At 31.8% G+C, this 15624-nt stretch overlaps 1 protein-coding gene and 2 long non-coding RNA genes across 5 annotated transcripts; 1 reads left to right on the top strand and 2 right to left on the bottom strand.

Annotated features, from left to right (window-relative positions):
- Positions 1-2965: 2965 nt before the first annotated feature.
- LOC121224177 (uncharacterized) lies at positions 2966-7185 on the bottom strand. Its single transcript, XR_005921744.1, has 2 exons — positions 6990-7185; positions 2966-3559 (listed from the first exon to the last, which is right to left on the bottom strand). It is a non-coding gene; the product is annotated as an uncharacterized lncRNA (long non-coding RNA).
- Positions 6287-7424, top strand: LOC107947583 (uncharacterized). Its single transcript, XR_001697179.2, has 2 exons — positions 6287-6875; positions 7192-7424. It is a non-coding gene; the product is annotated as an uncharacterized lncRNA (long non-coding RNA).
- Positions 7425-10774: 3350 nt separating this feature from the next.
- Positions 10775-14573, bottom strand: LOC107946275 (teosinte glume architecture 1-like). 3 transcript variants are annotated; one of them, XM_016880532.2, is made up of 4 exons: positions 14108-14573; positions 12251-12629; positions 11601-11737; positions 10775-11509 (listed from the first exon to the last, which is right to left on the bottom strand). In XM_016880532.2, exons 2-4 carry the CDS (start codon positions 12457-12459, stop codon positions 10947-10949), a joined length of 909 nt encoding a protein of 302 aa, XP_016736021.1. In that variant the 5' UTR covers positions 12460-12629; positions 14108-14573; the 3' UTR covers positions 10775-10946.
- Between the last annotated feature and the right edge of the window lie 1051 nt (positions 14574-15624).

The raw sequence follows: 15624 nt of genomic DNA on the forward strand, positions 1-15624 counted from the left end.
TTGTGTTGTTTAATGTTTTTGTAGATTAACGAGAGGTCGAGAGATCAGATCAACACATCAAGTCACACTATTCGATTTAATCCAGTAGCTTTTGCAACGTATGCTTGGGTTTATATGGCATGTATAGGGCTGAATTGGTTGTGTAAATTATAGGAATTATACTTTGTTTATATTTTAATCAACTTATATAAGTATGTATTTATCATGCATGAGGTGTGTTTGAAATGATTTAATGATGGTTAATTGAAAAGCATATTGAGGCATAGTTGAAACTAGAAAAATTTAATAAAATATGTATATATATGTGTACATGGATAATTTAGTAAGTTTGGATATTGAGTATATATGATGTTATGTAGATATAAAGCTTGGTTTTGACTTGAATTGAAGGTCTTGTTGTGATTTGTGAGTGTGGAAATGGATGTGCATAGGTTGATACCAAGTTTGGGTGAGAAAAGTGGCCTTAAAATGGCCTATTTTCGTCCACACGGGCAGAGACACGGACGTGTGTCTCAACCGTGTGTGACACATGGCCTAACACATGGGCGTGTGGTCCGGTCGTACGTCCCCTACATCTTAAAATTTAAAAACGGAATGCCCAGGTTTTTGCACACAACCTAGCACACTGGCATATGGCTTGGCCGTATGATCCAAGTTAGAAAGTTACACGGTCATGGACATGGGCTAGGGCACGACCGTGTGCCTCACATTGAATGCCCACACAGCCTGAAACGCAAGCATGTCTCTTGGCTGTGTGAACCACACGGCCAGCCACACGGGCGTGTGTCCCCTACACCTAGGCAAAATTTTGAAATTTTACGAAAAATTCTCTGAGTTCTTGGTTTGGTCCCGACTTGATTCTAATGTGTATTTTGGGCCTTGAGGGCTCATATAAAGGACAATGTGAATGAATTGTGATTGGTTTCTAATATGTGTATTAAATGAAATAAAATGTTCGTAATTGGTCTGTAAAGTTCGGTAATGCTCCGCAACCCTATTCTGACGACGGATAAGGGTTAGGGGTGTTACATACAGTTGTACCTCTCCTTAACACGTGGTGAAGCATGCATAATAATTTTAAGCAAAAAGCATATACGATAAGTTTTTTCCTCAGAACCCCTCCAACTTTGTGTAGCCAAGTTCTTAAAAGAGTCACTTTATGACTCTTTTTTGAACTAGATGGGGGACAAGTTGTTATGGTGTTTGCCATTACTGACTCGTGACTCAAGCACCCAACTGGGATCGACCCGATCCAATTGTGATAGCTTGCATAGTTTGTGCGTTGGGTATTCACATCTTGTGTGATGGGTTCGCATCATCATGCAAGCGAACTATGTTTAAGGAGCACGTGTTAATCCTAGAGTAAGGTATGTGTTGGCTTGCATCATGGCCTATCTAAGACATCACATTCAGGGGACCGTATCATATAAATAAGAAAATTAACATTTTTGAAGGACAAACACACAAAAATATTCAACATGTTATATCTAATTTTTTTTTAGAAAAATTTGAAATTTTACTAAATATATCTAAAGTTTATTCTGTCTAAATAAAAAATAAAAAATTAATATGATAAATGATTTAAGTTTTTTTCGAAAACAACTCAATTGTGACCTTAATTTCAACCCAATTAATCTAAATCGATTTAATAACTCATTTTTACTATTCAAAAATAATAAAATATATTTTTATAATATTTAATTTAATTGAAATCGGACCAAATTATAAAAGATCTTGCTAAGATGGTAAGATTAAACCCATAATGCAGTTGCAAGTTAATTGACACGAATCATGAGAAAAGTTTTTTTCTTTTTTAATAATTTGATCGCAATGATGTTAAAATTATTACTTAATTAGGACGTAATTTCTTTCGGTGATAAAATTATTATGTTGTGAGGAAACTATTTTTACCCTTAATTATAAAAGAAATTATTTAAATAAAAATATTTAAAAGAGATTCATATTTTGGCAACCAAACCATTGGTTTAGTTGTAAAACCTGTGTGAATTTTTCAAATTTACACCACGCTAACCCAATCCTTCTTCTCTCACTATATACCATGATTGTAGTGCAATTGCAACAAATATATATATATATCGATATATAAATCTATATTATGTATAAGTTTTTTATAAAAAAATTTATTTTAGTCTTATATTTAATTTTTCATCTCTTTAATTTTTAAATTTGTATTATTTGTTAAATCACCTTAAAATAAATAAATAAAAATTAATGTTTATTAAATTCACTTACCTAATCTCCACGTGTATGTCACGTTAGTAATTAACTAATTTTCTTTAAATTTAAAATATTAAAAAAATATTTTTATAATTTTTTTTGAATTTTTAAAATTTAAAAAATTAATTAATAGTTGATATGGCATCACAAGGTAATCCATATGTATGCTACATCAATAAAATTAATGTCTATTAACTTTTCATTCATTTTGAGATAATTTAACAAATATCATAAATTAAACTAAAAAAGTGAAAATTAAATGGGGTCTAATTTTATTTCTTCTAAAAATTAGATGATTAAAAAAGTCATTATGTCTACTGTATTAAACATTCATACTTGTATTCTCACTAAAATTATTTTCAACAAATTGATTTATACCACCATCAATTTACTTCAAAAAAAAAGATTTCGATCAATAAATATGGAGGTTAAATCTTAGCATTTTTTTTTTAATCTTAGACTGCGATCTTCTATATATTAATTATGATATTAGATTAATATGAGAAAGTGCATTCTGTTCAGAATTAATTTAAACCCAGTTTCAAATCAGAAAACCAAAAAAAAGGTACAGCATCATCATAACAATTTCTTCATGTTCTTGCCCTTAATCATTTGCTTAAATCGAAGCTCAACTTCGGGGACTAAAATGATTGGTAAGATCCAGTTTTATATATATATATATATAGAGAGAGAGAGAGAGAGAGAGAGAGAGAGAGAGAGCAAGAAGTAATTAATTAAGATCCAAGTGTTTCCATGTAAAAGAACCGATACAAATCGATAATGGATGGGTCAAAAACTCGAAGGATTTCTTTATAATAATTAGCCAAAGTAGACCATAAATACCATAGTTCTGCTTAATTAAGCAGAACTGATATATATATATATATATATTGTAGATATATCAAGTGGAATTAAACTCTATCAAGCTGAAAACGTTTTCGGACGTCTGAAATATAGCTTGAAGCCTTGAGATCCACGTTTTCATCGGCATGACCCCAAGTCTCAATGGCATACCCGATGTGGTCGTGGGGCTTAAAGCTAGCATATGACACCTTTTGCATAGATGACGGAAGATCTGCCACATTCTTTTGTTCACGAAAACTAATTGGCTGCTTGGAGCTTGCGTAAGAATAGGTGGACACCTTTGGAATAGACGAATACATGGATGATGTTGATGATGGCGTGGAGCAGGGAACCACCTTGCTGCTGCTGTTGCTTCCGCTACTCGTCGTCCTTGCCTTGGTGATTCGAGAGAAAGACTTGGCTAATTTGCCTTTGAAGAACCCCTTCTTATGATGAGTTGCCTCCATTTGAGTTGAATCTAAACAATAAAAACAAAGGATGATAAACTCTTTAAGTTGGCGATGAAGCTTGGAAAGTGATGGTTTGGTTTATAACAATGGCCAAACTCTCCTGTATATATAGACTGCCTTCCTATGACCCCACTACAAATATCATCTGAAATGGCAAATCTACCCCTGACAAACACCTAATTGATGCCACAAATTCCCTGCAGAATCTGGTTACAGTGACTGAATGAACCAATAATAGATTAAAGAAACTAATATGAATAAAGAGGGTTTTATTTTGTCTGAGTGTGAGAATTAGCAAAAGTGGGGTTTGGTTTTTAGATAAACATGGCTGTCCATCAGCTTAAAACTTTAAGGAAAAAAAAACCGATTACATCCGGACCCAGATAGATTAGGAACTGGATAATGCATATATTCGGAGGGTGTCTTTGGCTTTTCCACGACTGTGATTTATATATTTATATATTTGGTTCATTGGACTGTGATATGTTTTTCATTTATATTCTTCCTAAAGCAAAGCTTTTGAGGTTAAAGTATTTAATTAGGCAATCTTGCATTTTAATTAAAAATGCAATTTATTTTGTGAATTGGAAGCAAATTTGAAAATCCTCCCAATGTAATTTGACAATACATTCTCCTGTGTAACACTAAAGCAGCAAAACAGTTGACTGCATTAAAAGCATATAATCCGTCACACTTCAAAAATGAACGTCACAATTTACATAATTTTTCATATGCTCTATAATTACTTAGCAAGTTTTAGATGATATGTTTGGTGTTTAGGCATTGTTCTAACGTTTTGTTTTTGTTGGTTTTAGGAATAAGCAGTGGCCTATGCATGTTTGGCATCTTCTTCAGACATAGGATTAGATTATCACAAGACACAGACGCAGTCAATAATGTTCCTAAAGAATATGTCAATTTCTCAATCCCATCTGGTCTATAAACCCCTTCTTTCTTTCTTTGTTGTCTTGTTATGTTCCGTTGTCTAGTAATAGGATTTGATTCTTGCTCAGTTCTTATCTCCCTTCAACAGAAATACGTGGAAGGAAAAAAAGATTTTAGAGGAATGGATGAAGTCAGATAATCTTAGGTAGTGGTTTTATTTTTAAAACTAATTTAATTTTTTTTATTTTCTACATAAATACAAAATAAATAAGATTTACAATTAAAAGCCGTTTACGGCTTGAATCTTAATTCAATTGATATCATTATTATTGCAATAATCAATAAAGCATAGATTCGAAATTCTTAAACGTGATTTTCCTCCAAATTAAAGATTAGGAAGAGATTATAGTTATGAGTAGAAGTAAATACATGGATAACCTCCTTTTTCAACTAGCATCTCTGAACCAAGGCTTCAATCACTATGTCGAAACCTCTTTTTGGAAACAAAAATGGTGTTGACTTAAAAAATAAAAATTGGAGTCGCCACTGATCTTTTATTGAGGTGTGATCGGATCTCCTTAAAAATGATTTTGGTCTACAAGTTTTAGAAAAAAACGGGTTCGGGAGTGAGTTACGTACAAGGAAGGATTAGCACCCTCGTAATGCCCAAAATTGGTACCGAATTGATTATTTAATGTCTTAAAGTCGAATGTCAAAAATTCGAAAATATTAAAAACGATCCCCCTTTTATTAATGATATATCTTTAAATATTTGTATAAATTTGAACATATGTAGAAAGACCTTCTCATCCCGAGGCAACAAAATGTCGTATCCCGTAAGTTAGGATGCAGCATTTGAATTCCCGAGCATAAGCTAACCTTTAAAACCCTTTATTGAAACTTTGTGTATTTGAAAACTAAAAATGTTTGGCCATCTTAGTTCAATGAGGAAATCGAAACCCCGTAAGTTAGAGCACGATTCTTCGAAGTTCCAAAGACGACACATGAGTTTGCTTTTATTAAAAAAAACCTCGTCTCGAGATAACAAAATATCATATCCAATGAGTTAGGACACAATGTTTCGAATTCCCGAGATAAACTTTGATTTGAAATTTATACGTTTTGATTGAAAAAGGATACTCGGTTACTTATATTCAATGAGGAAAATTGGAATCCAGTAAGTTAGGACACAATATTCTCGAGGATCCCAAATTCCGAGTATTGCGTTATTTTTGAAAACTTTTGAATAAAAATGCACTGGAACGATAATATATAACGCAAAATGATAATTCATAAGCCAAAATGTACACTAATGAACACAAATAATCAATCAATACCAATGAGCAATACAATACACATGAGGGCAATAATCTTACACTATATACCATGCAAATACTAACATTTAAAAGCTAACGAATTAAAAGTCAGTTTTGAAAGAAATACCAAACAAATTAACACAAATAAAATGTAACAAAATTTTAAAATAACTAAAAAAATAAATAACATGAAAGAAGGGAAATTATAATCAATAAATTATACATTAAAATAAATTTAAAATAAATAATATATATATATGAAAGTTTGAAATAAATCAAAAATAGAGTTAAAAATAAATACTACATAAAATAACAGTATCTAAATAAATTTTAAAATAAATATTATATAAAAATAAAATTAAAATACATAAAATAATATATATCTTAATTTAAATAAGTAATACATATGGAATGAAAAACTTCATATAAATAATAGTATATAGTAATATATATATATATAATAGGTAAATGAAAATATAACCAAATATAATAATATCAATAATAATAAGAGTAATAATAATAATAATAATAATAAATAAATAAATAATAAAAAATTAAATAATAGCAAAATAACCAACAGGACAAAATTGAAACTAAAACAGAAATTTAGGGGAAAATCTAAAATAAATAAAAAGAAAAGGACCACATTGAACGCGCGAATAACAAAGAGGGACCAAAAGGAAAATTAATCTCTGCCCTCCAAAACGACGTCATTCGATTATGGACCTAATTGAAATCGAAACGAATTATAGGGTACAAATTAAAGAAAAGAAAATACTTGATTGCAAAACCATAAAAAATGGAAGGGCTAAAAGCGAAATTAGCCTCTCCATTAGAAAACGCGCGGATCCTAGGACTGGATCAGGTCGGCACGCGGATCATGCCTTATACGGCGCCGTATTAGGGCCACTAAAACAGACTCTAAATGACGCCGTTTTATACTTACTATAAAATCAAAAAAAAAATTTAAAAATCATTTTCGGCCATTTTTACAAGAAAAAAACAAATCAACCCTAGCTTTCTCTACTTGGGTTTCTAAATTTTTCTATGCCGCCACCAACAACCGTTCTAAGGCCTCCGATCCTCTCTCGATCTCCGATTGCGACGGAGTGGACAACACCAGGTAAACCTCGTCCCTTAACTGTTTCTTTCTCTTTTTTTTATATACAATGAATAAATAAAAATGATTCAAGAGCGAAAAAAAATCGTCCATAGAGAGAAAAAAAATGAAAATCACCTTTCAAAATTCACTGCTATTTGTTCTCTTTTTTTATTGATTTTTCGAATCCCCTTTTACAGATTTGATTGGCTCCTTTTATAGCAAAAAAAAATGAAATTCTCGAAACTATTTTTTACATTTTTTTCCTATTTTCTGTTATTATTTGTTGTATTTCTATTATTCTGCTTGTTGCTACTTTGTTGCGTTTGTTACGTTGCAGGTATGGCTAGCCTGGAGGCACACGTGGAAAGCGTGGCGCGCATGGAGGGCGGATGGAGGAGCAGCGGCTGAGGGTGATGCTAGGGTTACTGCTAAAACTGTTTAGGGTTATTGGGCTAGGTATTTGGGTTTAGTTTATTGGGCTGGGGTTAATTGTAATTGGGCCTTGTAATTTGGACTGAATTAGATTTGGGTTTATTTTTACTATAAATGGACTGGACGTTTATTTTTTTATTTTTTTTATTTGGTTTTATTTCAATCGGGCCCGGACAAATTGGGCCGATTACACACTAGAACTGGGCTTGCTCTTTCTAGCGCATAGGCTCCTCAAACAACTCTTTCGCAATGGTCACGTGCTATGCCAATGATTACAGACTTAAGGAGAGTTCGATTAGAAAAAGCATCAATGTTGATTTTAATGACACTTGAAGGTGGTTTTTGTCAGCAGTCCGTTGGCTCATTTACTTGCCTTATATGAAAGCATGCATGCTATCTTCTGTGAATTCATGAAAGTCCTTAAGAGCTCTTTTCCAAACCAAGACATGATGTTCATCCTTTTCTTCAAGTAGAAATAAGTTTCGAGATTTCCACAATCACTGTCGTATCCATCCAATCAGACTCTGAAACTAAAGAGAACCAAACATTCACATAGATAAAACAATTTATAGTGTCTTGAGATATCAAGAGCATGTCTTAATATTTCAAGAATAAAAATATCATTTGGTGTACTTTTGAGTATAAATTTCATGATTTATCATGCAAGCCTCGAGACATCCCTGTCAAGTCCTGAAACATAATGGTGTATGTTTCAAGGCAACAAACATTGAAACTAAGAAATCAAAATAGGGGAGACAAGTCTCGAAATCAGTTTCAAGATGTATACCCTATTGACTCAAAACATCGTAATATTTACTAATAACCATACCATTTCATTATATAATAAAATCATACTCAAATAATTAAGACATAATAACATTCGTATTTCTCATTGCAATAACTCAATCAGAACTTACCATTTCGACATACAACATTAATCATTATCAACTCATCAAATCATAATAGCTTATTCCACAACCTAAAATCATTCGTTTAATAGGGTAATTTCAAAGTCAAATAAGGTTATAGTTTATTCCATTTATAATCCTCATCATAATAACACAACAAATATTAAGCTATCATATAATATTATGTAATTCATTCTCAAATTATCAAATCATTCATATATATATATATATACCATCAAATTATCATCACAGTTTCTTAAGCTTAAATACTTAATAGATATATGTAAAGAAAACAAATCATATTTGCACAAATTGATGGCGTCAATCGTCTTTGTCTTTCCTTTTGTCTTTTGAGGTCTTAACTACGTACGATATCAAATATAGAAATAATGTTACCCACATCTATTCAAATATAGAAAACATTTTTGTGGGGGTGACTTCTATTTTCGATAAATTAGAAAAGAAAAATAATCAACGTCACAACGAGGAGGAGCACAACACTGTGACGATGCGAAGAACAACGTCCCGACAAAACGATATACCACGTCATGACTAGAGTTGTCCATGGGTCGGATTGGGTCGGGTCAAGTAAAAAAATTAGGCATGTTTTCTAGGCCCAAGCTAAAAATGTGCCTAAAATTTTGTCCAAGCCCGGCCCAACTTACCTGTATTAAAATTTTTTATATTTTTATTTTTATGTAAAAGTAAATTAAAAAATGCAATACATCAAATACACTAAAAACATTAAAATAAATGCTTCCCACCAAATGAGAAAAAAGTTCAAAAAATACTAGATAAATGCAACTTAGTAAGCAAATATCTCTAAAATAGTAGCAAAATTAATAATAAAACAAGAGTTATACAATATCCAAACAATAACAACAAAATAGTAACAATATAATAGTGAAATGATAACAAAAAAATAGTAAAAAAAAGAGAGTAAAAAATAGCAGCAGTATTTTTATTTTGCAAATTCGACCCAAGCTAAAAAAGGATTACCTGAGGCCTGACCCGTTTAGAAAACGAGCCTTATTTTTTGTCTAAGTCTATTTTTTGAGTCTATATTTTTATCCAACCCCTCACTTTTCGAACGGGCCTTTAGGCCAAGTTGGGTGGCCAGACCCATGGGCAAGTCTGGTCATGATGTGGCGACGTGTATTCAATTTAAACTGGGTTTCTTCTTCTAGTTAAATTCTGTAATCTTTTCCCAATTAAACTCTGATTAGTCTAAGAAATTTTTAGTCATGATAGGGCTTCAACATTAACTATTTAAAGGGTATTTATAAAATTGTTTAAAGATTTAATAGAATATCTATTACATGAGATTTGATGAAGAGCTTTGCATTAGTTTTGGGTTTTGCTTTTTGAGATTGTTTTTTTCATCTTTTACTCTTTGTTGATTTGTCGGAATAGTGAATTTTCTTTACCCGTAGTTTTTCCATCTTTGAGAGTTTTTCACGTAAAATATTTGTATTTATTGTTCTCTATTTTTCTTACTCGTTATTTACATCCCATTTTGACATGATTAACCTTGACCACTTAAAGAATCTATTATCTCAAGTTCCCATAATTTTCAGTTCTCCTTTTCGAACTTAATTCCAGCTTTAGAACTAGAAGTTGCGGGCATTACTCAAAATTTTAACCATTCTCTCTCTAATTTCATAAAATAATATCCAGCTAAAATAAAGTGGAAAGCCCTCTAACCTTGAATTTGAGCTCACGGCAATGGAAGAAATCTTGAGGAAATTTCCTTTCTTTTTTCTCTCTTTTTATGCCGTTTGGGAAAAAGATGAAATGGCCACTTCTTTCATCTTTTCTATTATTAGAATCATACTTGGGTGAAGTTAGTGGAAATCAATTGCATAAATTATGGTTATCCACTAACACAAACTAATGATGGTTAATTTACATTAAAGTCCTTGGTGTAATAACTTTTAGGGGCTTAGATTAATGATGCATCTAATATTTCTAATGTTTGTTATTCCTTCAATTTAATCCTTATGTTTCAATTACCAAATTCTCTAACTTCTCTTAACCTCTCAAATTTTAACTTTTCTTTAATTTTTATAATATTTGAATAATTTTAATAAAATTTATATATTTTTCTAAATAAAATTGAACTTCTAAAATTTTTCTGTACTTTTTTTTTATAATTTTTAATATCTCTTTCTATATTTTTCTAAAAAATTATAATGTTTTTCTATATTTTTCTAAAACTTTTTATAACATTTAAAATTTTTCTTTAATTTCTTTATAGTTTTATTTATAATTTTTTTACTTAAATAATCAATTAAGCTATCGTAAAATAATAAAAGGAATCAATTAAACCTCGGACGGAATCATTTTTCCACCTCAGATTGACATGCCAATTATCATGTCATCATTTTTACCATACCACTTCCCACATCAGCAATTAACAAGAATTTCAAGGGAAAAATGAATCCAAGGAATTTTAATTGAATACAATCATGATTCAAAAGGCACAACTAAGTACACTTTCTCGCAACGAGCTTAATTGATTTTTTAATTACCTCTTTAAATGGTTAGCAAAGATATTAGCGTTGAGAACAAAAGTAGAAATGACGAGGAAGAAACTGCTATAGCAGATGAACATATAGTTTCATCTAAAGTATTCATACATATCATTGGGGGCCCCTTTAAACAAAAGTTCATTAAATATTCTGAAAGCAAAACACACAAACAACTTCATAAATTCCATCTGGTTTGAAGGAAGAATGGAATGGGCAGATATTCACTCCCATGAGAAGGAGAGTGTATGGTGAGCACCAGTTGCAGAGGAACCAAAATGTTCATTTTGGAACATTTCATGCCCTTGGAGGTGGCTGTTGTTACCTCCACCATCGGCGTCCAAAATGGAGGTCCCGATTGGCTCACCTCCCATTCCTCCTACATCATTAAATTGCAAGTTTGGGATGACGAAGGAAGCAGAGGCAGGTTGCACCATGGGGCTCAAACCTATCTCCCGAGTCTCAGCCGGTTGCGATGACAGAAGAGAGAGAGCACGATCAGAGTCAATAGCTTGATTCAACTCATCGGAGAACATTTTCCGGCTGTTGTCACCACTGCTTGACGCCTCGAGAAACGGTTGACAAAGGGAACCACTTCCAGGGTGTGATGAAGCGGTGGTTTGTAAGAATGAGAAATGCTTTTCTCCTTTGTGGTGGTTATCAGATGAGAATCCAGGGAACAAGCTATTTCCGCCGCTGAAGTTTATCAACTTCATATCACTTTCCACTTTCACACCTCCCATCCAAGAATGCATTTGAGAGCTACCGATTGGGAAATATCGAGTACCTGCACCACACTCTTCCTCCACATCAAAACACTTAGCCAAAATGATGGTGAAAAAAGCTTCCATTCTAATATCAACATTACAAAACCAAACCTTGGTGATTGTACGGAAACCTTCCTGAATTTACAGACATGAAATCGGGTTGAGGCTTTCTCCGTCGTCGGTTATGTCCATCAAGACGTTTCCTGCAGCTTCGTTTCACTTCATCGAACTCCACCAACGAATGAAACCTAATCAAATGCATTCACCCGTAACTCAGCTCTTATCTTTAGTAGCAAACCACACTAGAATATTTAGTAATTCAATTTGTAAGCTGATATGATGATGAATTGAAATGAATCTGCAAATACATAGAGTACAAAGAAACAATTGTATCATGTAGCGCTAAGAGGATGCCTTTCAGACTTTCAAGTGTTATTGTCGAATATCAAGTACACGTCGAACATGCTTCAGATTTTTTATTTATTTAAAAATGCTTTACAATATTTAGGTGCTCTACAACAAAACATAATAGAATTCAGACAACAAATAAAGCTCATGCTTATCAAAACATGCTTGGCGGCTACTATTTGATAAACAAAACCGTGAGTCAGAAATTTCACCGTAGAACTGCAATTTGGGGGCAAGAGAAAGCAAACAATCAAATCCCAATCAAAAGTGCTGCAGTGCAAAATAGTTTGAGTAAAAATAAACAAAAACTATGACAACAGTAAGTTGATACAAGGGGTTCCAAATAAATTTACCTGCTACACTGCTGGCAAAAGCGCTGTTCTTGACCCCTAATAGTAACTTTGGGGGTCTTAGAGTGGACTTCGCATACTTTATGGCGTCGATGGTAGTCCCTGCATTTGCTGAGGTCCGCAGTGCAACCATCAACCAAGCATGAAGGTACTTGGTTTCCGGTGGCAGGCGCCCGAGCTCTTTTAAACGAAGCAGATGACGATGATTCCATCCCTTAACTCCAAAATGCCAACCCCAAACCTGATTAACCTAAACACCTACTGGATTTCAACAGCCTAATATTGCTGCAACACTCGGCTAGGCTAGCGCTAGCTTTCAACTCCTTTTCTGTTTTTCTGCGTTTCTATTCTTCATTCTTATCAGTTAATCAAATCTTTTTCCCTACTGACATAAAAAATACCTGATCCAATTACCAAAGGGTTCTTCATAATATACGTATGCAGAAAACTAGAAGCAGACCAACAATTTCTGACTACAAACACTGGCTTGCATAGGAAATACCTCGCAGATACCAAGCACAAAGGCTTACTTTATACCTTTTGGTTTCCTAATTACGGTATAAAAATTACATTTCAGGATTAATGTGTAAACAGATACTGGGGCAAACCTTTTACCTTTGAAGAAGAATTAGAGGAAGGGGATTGGGTTGGATTGAATGGAGGTCTCATAATATAAAGCATAGTACAAGTTATTCATCAATGATGGCCAAATCCAAGGTGTAGACAATTAAGCAGTTACTTTTTTCATAACTTCAAAATATAAATAAATAAAACCACTTAGTAAAAAAAATAAAAACACAAATATAAACTATAAATGAACTATGAGAAATACAAAAAAAATCATTATTTTATAGATTAATAATTGGAATTTTGTAATATACAAAGAGATTAAAAACAGTCATAGTGTTTAATTAATATTTAATAAATTGTTAAAAAATAAACTAGTAAGATAAAAAGATGTTTTTTTAAGATAAATGATAATTTCTAACTCTTGTAAAATTTTTGTAAAAAATAAAACTTTACCACCACCAATATGTTAAATAAAAATCTTGAGATAAATTTTAAAAACACCAAAACGTTTAATTTGACTTGAATTTTCCATAGGTTTGAAATTCGAGAACATAATTTTAAAATTCTAACTATTAATTGTGTTTGTGATAAAAAAAAAAAAAGAAGAGAGTGAGGGTAACTTGCAGCATAAAGACAGTACGGATATTTAATCAAGACCTTTTCATTTAATAAAGAAAAAAGGGATCGGATTGCCCAGTTTTAAACTGTATAGTTAGACTTAGAGTTAAATATTGAAAATTTATTAATTTATAAAAAAAAAAAAAAGGAACTTGTAAAAGTGAGCAAAGCAACCATTTCCAATGGACGAAAGAGTGCGCAAGTAGTAGTAAGGAGGAGTAGCAACAAATGAAAAAGGAAAGAAAAAAAGGCTGAACTCTAAAAGGGTGGGGGAGGCTGCCTTAATGGTCATTGCGCTCCAATAATAAAGTCCCAACTTTTATTGTAGCTATAAACTTGTCAACATCATTGGAGTCAACACTCTTATCCCAACCACAAATTGCATTGAAGATATTTTTGGAAACAAAGAAAGGCCTTTCACCCCAAGTTTTTCAAATAAGATTCAATTGTTGAACTTTTAAAAAAGAAAATTAGTTTGAAGTGGAAGGACGACAAGCTCATTGACTGAAAAAGAAAAGACCCCATATGGATCCTTTCATTAGCAACCAGTAGGAGCTAAACAACCCCATAGTTTATAACCATAATAATAATTCGTATTGTTAGCATGAACTTTAAAAAAAAAAGAAATATTAATGATGAAAAAGGGGTAAGTGAGAAGAACAAAAAGGGTACCTGAGAGGAAGAATCTGATGTGGGTAAGGGGGCGCAGTGGCAGTTCTCAGATAAACCGTGAAAAGGAGAGGGAAAGTTGAAGTGAGGAATTTAGCAGGAAATGGAAAAACTTGGAAACTGTGGACTCCGAAAGTACTAAGAGAGAAGTGAAGTTACAAGAAAAGAAGACGTAGGCACGGATATGCTGACAACAGTTCCATCCCATCAAAAAAGAGAAGTGTATGAAAGACAGAGTAGAGAGGAAGAGGAAAAAAGTGAGAGGTGGTGTATGAGAGAATTTATTGCTAGTAAAGAAGAGGGCAAGAAATGGATAATGTGTAATGGAGAGAGAGATGTAGGAATGAAATTAGTAAAAAACAAAGGATGACGATGAAAAGAAAGCGGGGTTCAATGTTGAGCTTTCCAATTCTCTTTCCTTCCTTTTTAGGCTTTAATGCCTCGAAACCAGTTTGGATTTTAAAATATAAAATAAACCCTCTTTTTAAAAAAAAAAAAATTGTGGCTTCAAAATTTAGGGTTTAGGCAAAAAGGAGTGGCCAGGAAGGGTATAGCGTAGTTAGTAGAAAGGGGAAGTTGGGAACCAAGGCTGTTAGTAGTTAGCAATCGGTACTAGTTTGCTATTGCTTTTAAGGTGTGTTTTCATCTATTTTTTTTATTTTTATCAAACATTTTTTATATTTATAGTTTATTTTTTAGTTTTCAAATAAAAAATTTAGCAATTTATTAACAAAATAACATTTACCTTTTTCTTTTTAAATGATTTCAAAGTTCGAATTCAATTAAAAATAACATTAACTCAGCCAAAATTTTAAATATTGATACAGATATAAATATATTTATGTACAACCATATCTTTTGAAATTACTAATTAGGTTAAATATAGGAATAATTCTCAAAATTATACATGAACTATGGTTTAATATGTAATTTTATACATAAAATTTTGATTTGATTCAATTCTTGTAAATTATTAATACATTTATTGATATAACCAGAGGCGATTCTAGGGGACTAACATGGGCTCCAACCCCCTTAAAATAAAAAAAAATTATCATTTAGACTCTCTAAATTTTTTAAAATTTTAAATTAGTAAAGGTAAAATTTCACTTTGGCCCCCCTAAATTTATAAAAATTTGATTTAATCCTTTAAAAATTATAAAGTTATAGACTATAAAAAATTAAAATTTCATTTGGCCCGCCTAAACAATTGTTCTGGCTTCACCCTTGGAAATAACATCATTTTATATTTATATATTGCATGCATAAATAATTATATTTATCCAATATAAAAATAAATTGATGTATTTATTTCTTTAAATGTGTATGATTAAATCAAAATTAAAGTTTCAAGTATGCATTTGAACCACAATTAGAATTTAACGTGTATAATTATACATTAAATTAAAATTTTTGTATAATTTTAAGATTTATCCCATTAAATATTTGAAATAATTGATTTTTAATGGTTTTGAATATGTAAATGCATGTAATACTTCGACTTGTATATTCTAATTATT

The sequence above is a fragment of the Gossypium hirsutum genome, chromosome D12 (genome assembly GCF_007990345.1).
Source record: "Gossypium hirsutum isolate 1008001.06 chromosome D12, Gossypium_hirsutum_v2.1, whole genome shotgun sequence".
Classification (NCBI taxonomy): domain Eukaryota; kingdom Viridiplantae; phylum Streptophyta; class Magnoliopsida; order Malvales; family Malvaceae; genus Gossypium; species Gossypium hirsutum.